Source organism: Coregonus clupeaformis, chromosome 5 (genome assembly GCF_020615455.1).
Source record: "Coregonus clupeaformis isolate EN_2021a chromosome 5, ASM2061545v1, whole genome shotgun sequence".
NCBI lineage: Eukaryota > Metazoa > Chordata > Actinopteri > Salmoniformes > Salmonidae > Coregonus > Coregonus clupeaformis.
This window is the reverse complement of record NC_059196.1, coordinates 42,138,398-42,154,289: the sequence shown is the minus strand read 5'-3', so window position 1 is coordinate 42,154,289 and position 15,892 is coordinate 42,138,398. Positions and strand designations below refer to the sequence as shown.

The following is a 15,892-nucleotide window of genomic DNA, read 5'->3' as shown; positions in this document are numbered from 1 at the left end:
CTACCCCAGCCCTACCCCAGCCCCAGCCCTACCTCAGCCTCAGCCGTACCCCAGCCCCTGCCCCAGCCCCTACCCCAGCCTCAGCCCTACCTCAGCCTCAGTCCTACCTCAGCCCCAGCCCTGCCCCAGCCCTACCCCAGCCTCAGCCCTACCTCAGCCTCAATCCTACCTCAGCCTCAGCCGTACCCCAGCCCCTGCCCCAGCCCTACCTCAGCCTCAGCCCTACCTCAGCCTCAATCCTACCTCAGCCTCAGCCGTACCCCAGCCCCAGCCCTACCCCAGCCCTACCCCCAGCCCTGCCCCAGCCTCAGCCGTACCCCAGCCTCAGCCCTGCCCCAGCCCTACACCAGCCCTACCCCAGCCCTGCCCCAGTCCTGCCCCAGCCCTACCCCAGCCCTGCCCCAGTCCTGCCCCAGTCCTACCTCAGCCGTACCCCAGCCCCTGCCCTATCCCAGCCCCTGCCCTACCCCCAGCCCCAGCCCTACCCCAGCCCCTGCCCTGCCCCAGCCCCAGCCCTACCCCAGCCTCAGCCCTACCTCAGCCTCAGTCCTACCTCAGCCTCAGCCCTACCTCAGCCTCAGTCCTACCTCAGCCTCAGCCGTACCCCAGCCCTACCCCAGCCCTGCCCCAGTCCTACCCCCAGCCCTGCCCCAGTCCTACCCGTACCCCAGCCCTACCCCTGCCCCAGCCCTACCCCTGCCCCAGCCCTGCCCCTGCCCCAGCCCTACCCGTACCCCAGCCCCTTCCCCAGCCCTACCCGTACCCCAGCCCCAGCCCTACCCCAGCCCCAGCCCTGCCCCTGCCCCAGCCCTACCCCCTGCCCCAGCCCCTTCCCCAGCCCCTACCCGTACCCCCAGCCCTACCCCTGCCCCAGCCCCTTCCCCAGCCCTACCCGTACCCCCAGCCCTACCCCTGCCCCAGCCCTACCCGTACCCCCAGCCCCAGCCCCAGCCCTACCCCAGCCCCTGCCCCAGCCCTACCCGTACCCCAGCCCCAGCCCCTACCCCAGCCCTTCCCCAGCCCTACCCGTACCCCAGCCCTACCCCAGCCCCTGCCCCAGCCCTACCCGTACCCCAGCCCCTACCCCAGCCGTACCCCAGCCCCTGCCCCAGCCCTACCCCAGCCCCTGCCCTAGCCCCTAGCCGTACCCCAGCCCTACCCCCAGCCCCTGCCCCAGCCCTACCCGGTACCCAGCCCCTACCCCAGCCCCAGCCCTACCCCAGCCCCTGCCCCAGCCCTACCCCCTACCCCAGCCCCAGCCCTACCCCAGCCCCTGCCCCAGCCCTACCCGTACCCCAGCCCTAGCCCTAGCCGTACCCCTGCCTAAGCCCTGGACCCCTAACGGTGTCCCTCGATGCTACAGTACAGTGCTGTGTGTCTGTGATGCTGTTGTGTAGTATTCCTTCAGAAACATGGATTCACACACTTGACACATGAGAGAACATGACACGACTACAACGTCTGACTAATTACACTGTATGACTAACGCAACAGCCTGTTGTCACATATTACTCATATTACCTACTACACAACACAATTAGCCCCAACACCTTGTCATAACTGAATAATGAATAGGTCCTCAGAGAACAGTCTGTAGCTCAGCTGGTAGAGCACGGCGCTTGTAACGCCAAGGTAGTGGGTTCGATCCCCGGGACCACCCATACACAAAAATGTATGCACGCATGACTGTAAGTCGCTTTGGATAAAAGCGTCTGCTAAATGGCATATTATTATATTATTATGTCATAACTGAATAATGAATAGGTCCTCAGGGAACAGTCGCCCTACACCATGTCATAACTGAATAATGAATAGGTCCTCAGAGAACAGTCACCCTACACCATGTCATAACAGAATAATGAATAGGTCCTCAGAGAACAGTCGCCCTACACCATGTCATAACTGAATAATGAATAGGTCCTCAGTGAACAGTCACCCTACACCATGTCATAACAGAATAATGAATAGGTCCTCAGGGAACAGTCACCCTACACCATGTCATAACAGAATAATGAATAGGTCCTCAGAGAACAGTCACCCTACACCATGTCATAACTGAATAATGAATAGGTCCTCAGAGAACAGTCACCCTACACCATGTCATAACTGAATAATGAATAGGTCCTCAGAGAACAGTCGCCCTACACCATGTCATAACTGAATAATGAATAGGTCCTCAGGGAACAGTCACCCTACACCATGTCATAACAGAATAATGAATAGGTCCTCAGAGAACAGTCACCTTATATTAACCCAGTGTTTCCTGAATTGGTCCTCGTGGCCCTCAGCCGGTCCACAACTGTATCAGATCTATTCCAACACTAGCGCCCCAGATTCAACTAGCCAACTAATCACCAGGTGGCATGCTGTAGATAGGCTAATATCCTTTCACACTACAATCGGGGGGGACCCGGGGGAGCCTAGTTCCAGAAGTGAAATCCACCCCTGGCTTGGATATTTTATTTTCATATGTCGTTTCCAGTACAGTTCCACCAACTATGGTGGATGTGAAACCAAGCCACTACAGCTCAGCTTGGATCAGTAGTATGTAAAGGCTATAGGAAGGATGTGAAACCAAGCCACTACAGCTCAGCTTGGATCAGTAGTATGTAAAGGCTATAGGAAGGATGTGAAACCAAGCCACTACAGCTCAGCTTGGATCAGTAGTATGTAAAGGCTATAGGAAGGATGTGAAACCAAGCCACTACAGCTCAGCTTGGATCAGTAGTATGTAAAGGCTATAGGAAGGATGTGAAACCAAGCCACTACAGCTCAGCTTGGATCAGTAGTATGTAAAGGCTATAGGAAGGATGTGAAACCAAGCCACTACAGCTCAGCTTGGATCAGTAGTATGTAAAGGCTATAGGAAGGATGTGAAACCAAGCCACTACAGCTCAGCTTGGATCAGTAGTATGTAAAGGCTATAGGAAGGATGTGAAACCAGGCCAGTACAGCTCAGCTTGGATCAGTAGTATGTAAAGGCTATAGGAAGGATGTGAAACCAAGCCACTACAGCTCAGCTTGGATCAGTAGTATGTAAAGGCTATAGGAAGGATGTGAAACCAAGCCAGTACAGCTCAGCTTGGATCAGTAGTATGTAAAGGCTATAGGAAGGATGTGAAACCAGGCCACTACAGCTCAGCTTGGATCAGTAGTATGTAAAGGCTATAGGAAGGATGTGAAACCAAGCCAGTACAGCTCAGCTTGGATCAGTAGTATGTAAAGGCTATAGGAAGGATGTGAAACCAAGCCACTACAGCTCAGCTTGGATCAGTAGTATGTAAAGGCTATAGGAAGGATGTGAAACCAGGCCACTACAGCTCAGCTTGGATCAGTAGTATGTAAAGGCTATAGGAAGGATGTGAAACCAGGCCACTACAGCTCAGCTTGGATCAGTAGTGTGTAAAGGGGTCTAAGTGTTTTAAGTGTTGAGTCAATCCAGGGTCAGGGTCAGGGTTAGGGTCAAGGTTAGGGTCAGGGTTAGGGTCAGGGTTAGGGTCAGGGTCAGGGTTAGGGTCAGGGTCAGGGTCAGGGTTAGGGTTAGGGTCAGGGTTAGGGTCAGGGTTAGGGTTAGGGTCAGGGTTAGGGTTAGAGTCAGGGTTAGGGTCAGGGTTAGGGTTAGGGTCAGGGTTAGGGTCAGGGTCAGGGTCAGGGTTAGGGTCAGGGTTAGGGTTAGGGTCAGGGATAGGGTTAGGGTCAGGGTCAGGTTCAGGGTTAGGGTCAGGGTCAGGGTTAGGGTTAGGGTCAGGGTCAGGGTTAGGGTCAGGGTCAGGGTCAGGGTTAGGGTCAGGGTCAGGGTTAGGGTTATGAGTGGCTGAGACAAAACCACTCATATGACATCACTAATCCCTCACACGGCCCACGCATACATTTAGACTGGTAAAGTAGACTGTGTGTTTGTGTGTTTGCGTATGTGTCTGTGTGTGTGTGTGGGGGGGGGTAAAGTAGGTTACTATGAGGGTGTGTATGTGTCTGTGTGTTTGTGTGGGAAAGTAGGTTACTATGAGGGAGGTGCTGATGGAATGACAGGGCTGCTATTTCAGGCTAGGGCAGGACCCCAGGAGAACCAGACTGATCCAGTTCACCCTCCTACACATGCAGTTCAACCCCACACAAACCCTCTTCTTATGGATGTGGACTGACTGAAGGGGATCCTGGCTGTGTTGGGCGTCTCTGCCGTGTAGAGGGTGTGGATAGATAGATAGATAGATAGATGGAGAATGCGCAACTCTTCAAAATAGACTATAGAGCATGATTATACTATGGAGGGAAAAAAATTCATTACAAAATGTATTCTGTCGTAGAATTTGCAAGAATATACAGTTCTATGTATTTCTATAGACAGACTAGTAGACCATTGACAAATGGATATAAAAGCATGGTAGCACTAAGTCAGTGTTTCGGTGAGAAAAACAGAATAGGGAAATGTTCTATTCCCGTGACAACATTTCCCAAAAAAAACGTCAAGTGTTAGACTCAGAACACGAATAGGACCAGAAACGACGTGTTATGGTCTAGCCTTCAGGGCCGGTGTGGAGCCCTCATTATTGTTAATCAGTAGAAAAGAGATGAAGCCTTTTTTTCCCCCCTACTGCCTCTTCCTGCTACAGTAATTGAATGTCCGCGTTCCAAAATGGCACCCTATTTCCTTTTTATAGTGTACTACTTTTGACCAAGTTTCAAGTTTCACGTTTTATTAGTCGTATGTACGGGATACACATGGCACACGCTGTCCAACGAAATGCTTACAGGCAGGTTCCTTCTGGACAACGCAACAACAATAAGAAATACTACCATTATAAGAATAAGAACATAAAGTAAATGACTCAGTAGAACAGAATAAACGTTTTAGTATCGTACAGGAAGGCCCAGTTTATAGTCCAATATTTACACGTGTATCAGGGAAGGGGGGATTGAGGGGCAAGTATTTAAATAGTTCAGTATTAGCAATAATAATAATAAGAGTCTGGTAGCAGCAGTTGTGATGTGTGGGTGTGTAGCATGTGTGTATAGGTGTGTGTGTGTGTGTGGTGTGAGTGTGTGTTGGTGTGTGCATGAGTGAGTGCATGTGCGCTAAGGTGTGGGAAAATCAGAGCAGGTGGTCAGTCCAGTTAAATTTTTCAGCAGTTTGATGGCTTGTAGATGGAAACTGTGTGAGCCTGTTGGTATCAGACCAGGGCCAAGGTACCATTTGGGGGGAAAAAAAGTGATTGTCTGCAATCTGCAGTGGCGATTGAATGCTTGGGGGATGCTATGAAGGTGATGATGGCTTGTCTGAATGAATCATAGTGTTATATGACTTAGCATTAGGACAATTCATGCCTTTGGCTATACCTACAGTGCATTCGGGAAATATTCAGACCCCTTGAGTTTTTCAACATTTTGTTACGTTACAGCCTTCTTCTAAAATGGATTAAAAAAAAAAAATGTCCTCATCAATCTACACACAATACCCCATAATGACAAAGCGAAAGCAGGTTTTTAGAAATGTTTGCAATTTTATATAAAAATTAAAACAGAAATACCTTATGTGCATAAGTATTCAGACCCTTTGCTATGAGACTCGAAATTGATCTCAGGTACATCCTGTTTCCATTGATCATCCTTGAGATGTTTCTACAACTTGGAGTCCACCTGTGGTAAATTAAATTGTTTGGACATGATTTGGAAAGGCACACACCTGTCTATATAAGATTCCACAGTTGTCAGAGCAAAACCCAAGCAATGAGGTCGAAGGAATTGTCCGTAGAGCTCAGAGACAGGATTGTGTCGAGGCACAGATCTGGGGAAGGGTACCAAAACATTTATGCAGCACTGAAGGTCCCCAAGAACACCGTGCCCTCCATCATTCTTAAATGGAAGAAGTTTGGAATCACCAAGACTCTTCATAGAGCTGGCCGCCCGGCCAAACTGAGCAATCGGGAGAGAAGGGCCTTGGTCAGGGAGGTGACCAAGAACCCTATGGTCACTCTGACAGAGCTTGAGTGTTCCTCTGTGGAGATGGGAGAACCTTCTAGAAGGACAACCATCTCTGCAGCACTCCACCAATCAGGCCTTTATGGTAGAGTGGCCAGACGGAAGCCACGCCTCAGTAAAAGCCACATGACAGCCCGCTTGGAGTGGCAGCATCATACTGTGGGGATGTTTTTCAGCGGCAGGGACTGGGAGACTAGTCAGGATCGAGGGAAAGATGAACGGAGCAAAGTACAGAGAGATCCTTGATGAAAACCTGCTCCAGAGCGCTCAGAAACTCAGACTGGGGCGAAGGTTCAACTTCCAACAGGACAACGACACAAAGCACACAGCCAAGGCAACGTAGGAGTGGCTTCGGGACAAAATCTCTGAATGTCCTTGAGTGGCCCAGCCAGAGCCCGGACTTGAACCCGATCGAACATCTCTGGAGAGACCTGAAAATAGCTGTGCAGCGACGCTCCCCATCCAACATGACAGAGCTTGAGAGGATCTGCAGAGAAGAATGGGAGACACTCCCCAAATACAGGTGTGCCAAGCTTGTAGCGTCATACCCAAGAAGACTCGAGGCTGTAAAGATGACTCAAGGTTGTAATCGCTGCCAAAGGTGCTTCAACAAAGTACTGAGTAAAGGGTCTGAATACTTACGTAAATGTGATATTTCCGTTTTTTATTTTTATAAATGTGCAAATAATTCTACATACCTGTTTTTGCTTTGTCATTATGGGGTATTGTGTGTAGATTGATGAGGGGAAAAAATAATTTAATCCATTTTAGAATAAGGCTGTAACTTAACACAATGTGGAAAAAGTCAAGGGGTCTGAATACTTTCCGAATGCACTGTAGAGTCCTGTAGTTTTCCTTTGGCTATACCCACAGTCCTGTAGTTTTCCTTTGGCTATACCCACAGTCCTGTAGTTTTCCTTTGGCTATACCCACAGTCCTGTAGTTTTCCGTTGGCTATACCCACAGTCCTGTAGTTTTCCTTTGGCTATACCCACAGTCCTGTAGTTTTCCTTTGGCTATACCCACAGTCCTGTAGTTTTCCTTTGGCTATACCCACAGTCCTGTAGTTTTCATTTGGCTATACCCACAGTCCTGTAGTTTTCCTTTGGCTATACCCACAGTCCTGTAGTTTTCCTTTGGCTATACCCACAGTCCTGTAGTTTTCCTTTGGCTATACCCACAGTCCTGTAGTTTTCCTTTGGCTATACCCACAGTCCTGTAGTTTTCCTTTGGCTATACCCACAGTCCTGTAGTTTTCCTTTGGCTATACCCACAGTCCTGTAGTTTTCCTTTGGCTATACCCACAGTCCTGTAGTTTTCCTTCGGCTATACCCACAGTCCTGTAGTTTTCCTTTTGGCTATACCCACAGTCCTGTAGTTTTCATAACAAATAATTCTAGACTGCTCACATTTTTCCAACTATCAAGACATATTTGCATACATGATATTCTTGACATGAAGCATCTTGGAAATTAATCATACACTTCCTGAACTTGACAGTGAGGTGAGTTGATATTTCATGTGGTTACAACAGGTTAATATTACAACAACACAAAACCATGCATGACCAACAACACAGCAGCACAGGACAAGTGATTGTTAAAGCCTGGTGACGTTTCATTCTGTAGTTTGATCAAACTTCCTGATGTGAAACCCTACCATTTCCTCTCCTCCCCTAGACCATTCTCAAAACACAGTCTCACATGTCTCAATGGCACCCTTTTCTCTATGTAGTGCACTAGGACTGTAGTCAAAGGTAGTACCATTTGGGACGAAGCCTTAAAGAAAGTCAAGACCTTTCTGAGATGAATACCAGGAAGTGACTAAAGGAGAATGTATCCACTGTGTCAGTCTGCCAGAGTGACTTAACAACAATAACCACTCCCTGGAAAACACACCACATTGTTACTACAGTCACTGGCACATCCTGGTCTCAGAGCATTTTGTAATATTCTGTACGTAATTCTGAGACACTCCATTTAGTGTTTGGTATGGTTTGGTATATGTTACATTTAGTATGGTTACATAACCATACTAAACATGGTTGGTTGGGGTGGATGGGTTGGTCGGGTTGGATGGGTGGGTGTATATTGTAAATGTTTAGCAACCTAAATGTTGCGAGTTCGAATCTCATCGCGGACAACTTTAGCATTTTTGCAATTTAGAAACTTTTCAACTACTTAATACTTTTTGCTACTTTGCAACTACTTAGCATGTTAGCTAACCCTTCCCCTAACCCTAACCTTAACCCTTTAGCTAACCCTTCCCATAACCCTAACCTTAGCCCTTTAACCTAATTCCTAAACTTAAACCTAACCTTAACCCCTAGCCTAGCTAACGTTAGCGAGCTAGCAAACATTAGCCACCTAGCTAGAATTCGTAACGTATCATACGTTTTGCAAATTCGTAACATATTGTATGTTTTGCAAATTAGTAACATATAATACGAATTGTAATTCATAACTTTTCATATGAAAGGGTGATGGCAATCCACAAATTAATACATACCATACGAAACGTAACATATCATACTAAATGGATGGTCTAGGATTTACGTACAGAATAATATGAAATGTTCTGAGACCAGGTTGCCTGGCAACACATCACATTGTTACTACAGTCCCTGGCAACACACCACATTGTTACTACAGTCCCTGGCAACACACCACATTGTTACTATGGCAACACACAACATAGTTACTATGGCAACACACCACATGGTTACTATAGCAACACACCACATTGTTACTATGGCAACACACCCCCGTTGTTACTATGGCAACACACCACATTGTTACTATGGCAACACACCACATTGTTTCTATGGCAGCACACCACATTGTTACTATAGCAGCACACCACATTGTTACTATGGCAATACACCACATTGTTACTATGGCAACACACCACATTGTTACTATGGCAATACATCACATTGTTACTATGGCAACACACCACAAGATTACTATGGCAACACACCCCATTGTTACTATGGCAACACACCACATTGTTGCTACAGTGCCTGGCAACAGACCACATTGTTACTATGGCAGCACACCACATTGTTACTATGGCAATACACCACATTGTTACTATGGCAACACACCACATTGTTACTATGGCAATACATCACATTGTTACTATGGCAACACACCACAAGATTACTATGGCAACACACCCCATTGTTACTATGGCAACACACCACATTGTTGCTACAGTGCCTGGCAACAGACCACATTGTTACTATGGCAGCACACCACATTGTTACTATGGCAATACACCACATTGTTACTATGGCAACACACCACATTGTTACTATGGCAACACACCACATTGTTACTATGGCAACACACCACATTGTTACTACAGTCCTGCAGTACTATTGCTGCTACTGTTGTTCTAATCTCTCCTCCAACCCTCTGGAAGTGCCAGAGTCTGCTTTGATGGAGGATCATTTGAGATGTCTGGTGTTGAAAGGATACCAGTATCCAAATACACCTCCGCTCCTGGCCCCCCTGCCCTCCTCTGGCCTTCCCCAGTGAGAACAGACATGGGGGTTTGGGCCGGAGGTGGCCCGGTGCTGGGTCAGGGGCCTGGGGGGGTCTCTGGGCCAGAGCTGGGCTGTAGCAGAGGGGTGTTGAGACAGCTGTGATCCTATCTCTCTCCCTCTCTCTCTCTCTCTCTAGGCCAAGATGTCTGATTCAGGTTATGATGAGTCAAGTCAGAATTGGAGCAACAGGAATCAGGCTCTGCCAGGACCAGGGCTGTGACTCAGAGACTGCTCCACTAGCCTCACTTCTCCTCCACTCCACTCAGGGGGTCAAACAGAAGTGAAAAGAGCAAAGTGGACCTCGGAGCGGAAAGGAACAGACAAGCTGTTCTTAACGGCAGGCCATTTTCTCATGTTGTTATTGAGCTTTCTGCTGGCTGGAGAGGTGTGAATAGGGGCTGTTTCCTGCCTCTCCTCTCAGCTCAGGTGCATCTAAGTTGTACTCTGGCACTTAATGCATCAGTAGTGAGTTTTTAGATGGAGAATAACATTGGTTTTGAACCCTATTATGTAAGCCATACGTCCTGTGTATAATCTCTTTGATTTATAGTTTTAATTGGTCAAAGGCTAACCAAAATCTGTCCTTCAAAACCAACGTTAAGATGAAGACGGACAGTCTAATGTAATCATTACTGATGGAGACATTGTGTGTCTGTGTCTCAAATGGTACCCTATTCCCTATATAGCGAACTCATTTTAATCAGAGCTCTATGGGCCCTGGTCAAAAGTAGTGCACACTATAAAAGGAATAGGGTACCATTTGGGAGACAGCCCATCACCTGTTGTTATCGACATGTCAATCAAAGTGCATTACAAAACGAATACTTTTAGTTGCAAAAATGAGCTACCCACTCCAGATCAGTGACCCAGAGCAGGAGAGGGAAAATATGCTCTCACTCAGTTCATTTTAAGGTATAATTGATGGTTGTCGTGGAAACAACGTATGATTTTAGCTTGGTGTTTTCATATGTGGGAAAAAGCAGGCAACAAAATGTGAGTCGGCAGAAACCAGCCAGTCTGCCTGCCTTTGGTGTCACGATACAAGAGAAAACGTGGACTCCATCCTGTCCTTTTTCTCAGGAGAGAGAGAGAAAGAAAGGGAGGGAGGGAAAGTGAGATATAAAAAGAGAGACAGCTAGAGAGAGTAAAAAGAGAGAGCGAAAAATAGTATTTTTGTTTTGACTACCTCTCTCCTTCCTGAGAGCCATTCTCTCTCACAGTTCATTGATGTTCTAGCAGTCCAAGTCTGTGAGGAACAACGGTAGGCTACACTTTGGTCAAAAGGTGCTAAAGGAGAATCAGCCTTAGTAATGATCACTAATGACAAACCCATGTAATGAGAAAAAGTGAGGAAAATTAGAATGGGCTGCTTTAGTCAAAAGGCTAACGTCTTCACTATCAACGTTTATATATTAATTATCAACATTATTAAATATTATTATCTTCATTATCAACATGATTATTGTTATTATTACATATTATCTTCATTATCAACATTATTATTATATGTTATCTTCATTATCAACATTGTTATGATATATTATCATCTTCATTATCAACATTATTATTATATATTATCACATTCACTATCAACATTATTATGATATATTCTTATCTTCATTATCAACGTTATTATAATATGTTATTATATTAATTATCAACATTATTAAATATTATCTTCATTATCAACATGATTATTATTATTATTATTACATATTATTATCTTCATTATCAACATTATTATGATATGTTATTATCTTCATTATTAACATTATTATTATACATCATTATCTTCATTATCGACATTATTATTATGTTATTATCTTCATTATCAACACTATTATTATATTATTATTATCTTGTGGTCCTCTGTAGCTCAGCTGGTAGAGCACGGCGCTTGTAACGCCAAGGGTAGTGGGTTCGATCCCCGGGACCACCCATACACAAAAATGTATGCACGCGTAACTGTAAGTCGCTTTGGATAAAAGCGTCTGCTAAATGGCACATTATTATTATTATTATCTTCATTATCAACATTATTATAATATATTCTTATCTTCATTATCAACATTATTATATATTATTATCTTCTTTCTCAACATTATTATTATATAATATATTCATTATCAACATTATTATATATTATTATCTTCATTCTCAACATTATTATTATATGTTATTATCTTCATTATTAACATTCTTATTATATAATATATTAATTATCAACATTCTTATATATTATTATATTCATTATCAACATTATTATTATTATATATTATTATATTCATTATCAACATTATTATATATTATTATATTCATTATCAACATTATTATTATTATTATATATTATTATATTCATTATAAACATTATTATATATTATTATATTCATTATCAACATTATTATTATTATATATTATTATATTCATTATAAACATTATTATATATTATTATATTCATTATCAACATTATTATTATTATTATTATTATTATATATTATTATATTCATTATAAACATTATTATGATATATTATCATCTTCATCATCAACATTATTATTATTATATTCATTATGAACATTATTATATATTATTATATTCATTATCAACATTATTATTATGATAGCGCAGTCATAAGGCCTGTGAGGAGGTAGGCCCTTGGCACGCTCTTACTAAACACCTCTCCCAGATCCTGCCTGCCAGGTCTGGGCCGGTGACGGAGTCTGTAGCTGCCGTCCTCCCGGGGGTCGTAGTTCCGGAGCGACCCACTAGGTGTCATCCTCCGACAACCTTAGGTACCTCCTCACTCACAGTTGGGACTAATCATCTTCCTATTGGTGTCGCCTGTGTCTATCAATTCACCTGTGTATTTATGCCCTCACTTCCCTGTGTTCCCTTGCTCAGTTTTCTCTGCTAGTTTCTCTATGTCCAGCAGTACTACTCAGTGTCTGATCGGAGATCTATGTACAGGTACTTGAGAAGTGTTCTCCCTGTTTCGTTATTTGTTTCAGTTTTAGGTAGTATTTCGTATTTTGGCTGTCAGCCTGTTTTTGGAGACTTATTTGCTCCGCCTTTCTTTTATCGTGATAAGTCCGTTATTTTGTATTTTGGCTTTGGGACCACCAGTAAAGATCCTTGTTTCACCATTTGAAAATGTATGCACTCACTAACTGTAAGTCGATCTGGATAAGAGCGTCTGATAAATAACTAAAATGTAAAAATTCAATTATTAGTATTATCATTATTATTATTAATATTATATATTATTATATTCATTAAAAACATTATGATATATTATCTTCATTATCAACATAATTTTTATAAATTAGTATATTCATTATCAACATTATTATTATTATTATTATTATTTGTATATATTATTATCTTCATTATCAACATTGTTATTATATATTATTATATTCATTATCACCATTATTTTCAGCGACACTCTTGTTCTTCTTCGGTCTGAGAATGAATTGTGGGCTATCCTATTAGTCTTCTCAAAGCCAATAGATAGGAGCCAATCTCTTCCAATCCCTTCTTGTTGAGAGAAAGTCACAGGAAATAAGAGACTGTTAGGCACTGCTGGAGACAAATTGCCTCCGCTCCCTCTCTCAGTCAGACAGCGAAGCTGACCACACAGACTCACACAAACACGCTCACACACACACACAAACGCACGTACGCAGACATGCACGCAAACTCTGGCACATTTATCACAACTGAAACCAGATATAGCTTTTCTCTAGGAGACCCACTTGATTAATAAAGAGCCTCTTAAATTAAATCAGAAATGGGTTGGGCAAGTGTTCTCTTCTTGCTACAATAGTAATTAAATAGTAAGTAACAGTAGAGGGGTTCCTCACGCCTCATCCCAACTATTTCATCCACCCTCACGTCTCATCCCTGCTATGTCATCCACCCTCACGTCTCATCCCTGCTATTTCATCCAACCTCACGTCTCATCCCTGCCATTTAATCCACCCTTACATCTCATCCCTGCCATTTAATCCACCCTTACATCTCATCCCTGCCATTTAATCCACCCTTACATCTCATCCCTGTCAGTGTAGCTGTAGGTGGGTGTGGTGGTGGAATCAGGCGCAGGACGCACAAAGTAAGTCCAAAAGACTTTAGTTGTTTGGCAACAAAACACAGCACGAAAACAAGTGCCCTGAGGCGAGAAACTCCGCACACAGGCGAAACAAAGCGGGCGCACAAAATACGTGCGACAAAATACTCCAAAACCACAGAATGGAGAGCAGCTCAACCGAGCAAACTGTACATACAAAAGCTAAGCGCACGACAGTGAAAACAATCACACACAACACTAGACAAACACAACGAGAACTTATAGGACACTAATTACACTAAACGATAACAGGTGTAACAACAATCAGACAAAAGCAAACGAACATAGAAACATGCAACGGTGGCAGCTAGTATTCCGGAGACGACGAACGCTGAAGACTGCCCGAGCAAGGAAGAGAGGCAGCCTCGGCCGAAACCGTGACAGTACCCCCCCTTGAACGCGGCTCCAGACGTGCGCCGACTCCGGCCTCGGGGGCGACAAGGAGGACGCGGAGCAGGGTGCGTCGGGTGCCCACGATGGAATTCCGTCCAGGAGAGACAGGTCCAAAATGTCTCTCCTCGGCACCCAGCACCGTTCCTCCGGGCGTACCCCTCCCACTCCACTAGATATTGGAGACCCCCCATCCGACGTCTCGAATCCAAGATGGACCGCACGGAGTACGCCGGTGCCCCTCGATGTCCAATGGGGGCGGAGGAGTCTCCCTGATCTCACTTTCTTGGAGTGGGCCAGCTACCACCGGCCTGAGAAGAGACACATGGAACGAGGGGTTAATACTTTTATACTCAACTGGTAGTTGTAATTTGTAACACACCTCGTTCAACCTTCTCAGGACTTTAAATGGCCCTACAAACCGCCGACCCAGTTTCCGACAGGGCAGGCGGAGGGGCAGGTTTCTGGTAGAGAGCCAGACTCGATCACCAGGTGCGTACACCGGTCCCTCACTGCGGTGGAGATCGGCGCTCGCCTTATGACGACGGAGGGCCCGCTGCAGGTGGACGTGTGCAGCGTTCCATGTCTCCTCCGAGCGCCGCGCCCACTCATCCACCGCAGAAGCCTCGATCTGGCTCTGCTGCCAAGGTGCCAGAACCGGCTGGTAACCTAACACACATTGGAAAGGGGTTAGGTTAGTGGAGGAATGGCGTAGGGAATTCTGGGCCATTTCGGCCCAGGGAACGTACCTTGCCCACTCCTCCGGCCGGTCCTGGCAGTATGTTCTAAGAAACCTACCCCCATCCTGGTTCACGCATTCCACCTGCCCGCCCATTACTCTCCGGGTGGTAACCCGAGGTGAGGCTCACCGAGACCCCCAACCGCTCCATAAAAGCTCTCCAGACTCTGGAGGTAAATTGGGGACCTCGATCAGACACAATATCCTCGGGTACCCCGTAGTGCCGGAACACATGGGTGAATAGTGCTTCGGCGGTTTGCAGGGCAGTAGGAAGGCCCGGCATAGGGAGCAAACGACAGGCCTTAGAAAACCGGTCCACAACGACCAGTATAGTGGTATTCCCCTGTGAAGGAGGAAGGTCAGTGAGGAAATCCACCGAGAGGTGAGACCATGGTCGTTGTGGAACGGGCAGGGGTAGTAACTTACCCCTAGGCAGATGTCTAGGCGCCTTACACTGGGCGCACACCGAGCAGGAGGAAACATAAACCCTCACATCCCTCGCCAACGTGGGCCACCAGTACTTGGCACTAAGACAGTGCACTGTCCGGCCGATACCAGGGTGTCCAGAGGAGGGTGACGTGTGAGCCCAATAGATCAATCGATCCCGAACCTCGAGCGGAACGTACTTCCGACCCTCCGGGCATTGAGGTGGACTAGGGTCGGTGCGTAACGCCCGCTCGAGTTCAGCATCGACCTCCCACACTACCGGTGCCACCAGAAAAGACTCCGGCAGTATGGGAGTGGGCTCCACGGACCTCTCCTCCGTGTCATACCGCCGAGACAGTGCGTCTGCCTTACCGTTCTGTGACCCAGGGATGTACGTGATCTTAAATGTGAACCGGGTCAAAAACATATTCCACCTCGCCTGGCGAGGGTTCAGCCTCCTCGCTGCCCGGATGTACTCCAGGTTACGGTGGTCCGTCAAAATGAGGAAAGGGTGTTGAGCCCCCTCAAGCCAGTGCCTCCACACCTTTAGGGCCTGTACCACGGCTAACAGCTCCCTGTCCCCCACGTCATAGTTTCGCTCCGCCGGACTGAGCTTCTTGGAATAAAAAAGCACAGGGGCGGAGTTTAGGTGGTGCGCCGGACCGTTGCGACAGCACGGCTCC

General features: G+C 46.0%; 1 protein-coding gene across 1 annotated transcript in view; it reads left to right on the top strand.

The window, feature by feature from the left end:
• The window catches only part of cog6 (component of oligomeric golgi complex 6), a 115,346-nt gene extending 104,415 nt beyond the window's left edge, over positions 1–10,931 (top strand). The window contains exon 18 of the mRNA XM_041876752.2: positions 9,663–10,931. Coding sequence (XP_041732686.1) covers positions 9,663–9,810 — 148 coding nt within the window. The 3' untranslated portion in view covers positions 9,811–10,931. The remainder of the gene's footprint in view (positions 1–9,662) is intronic.
• The last annotated feature ends 4,961 nt before the right edge of the window (positions 10,932–15,892 follow it).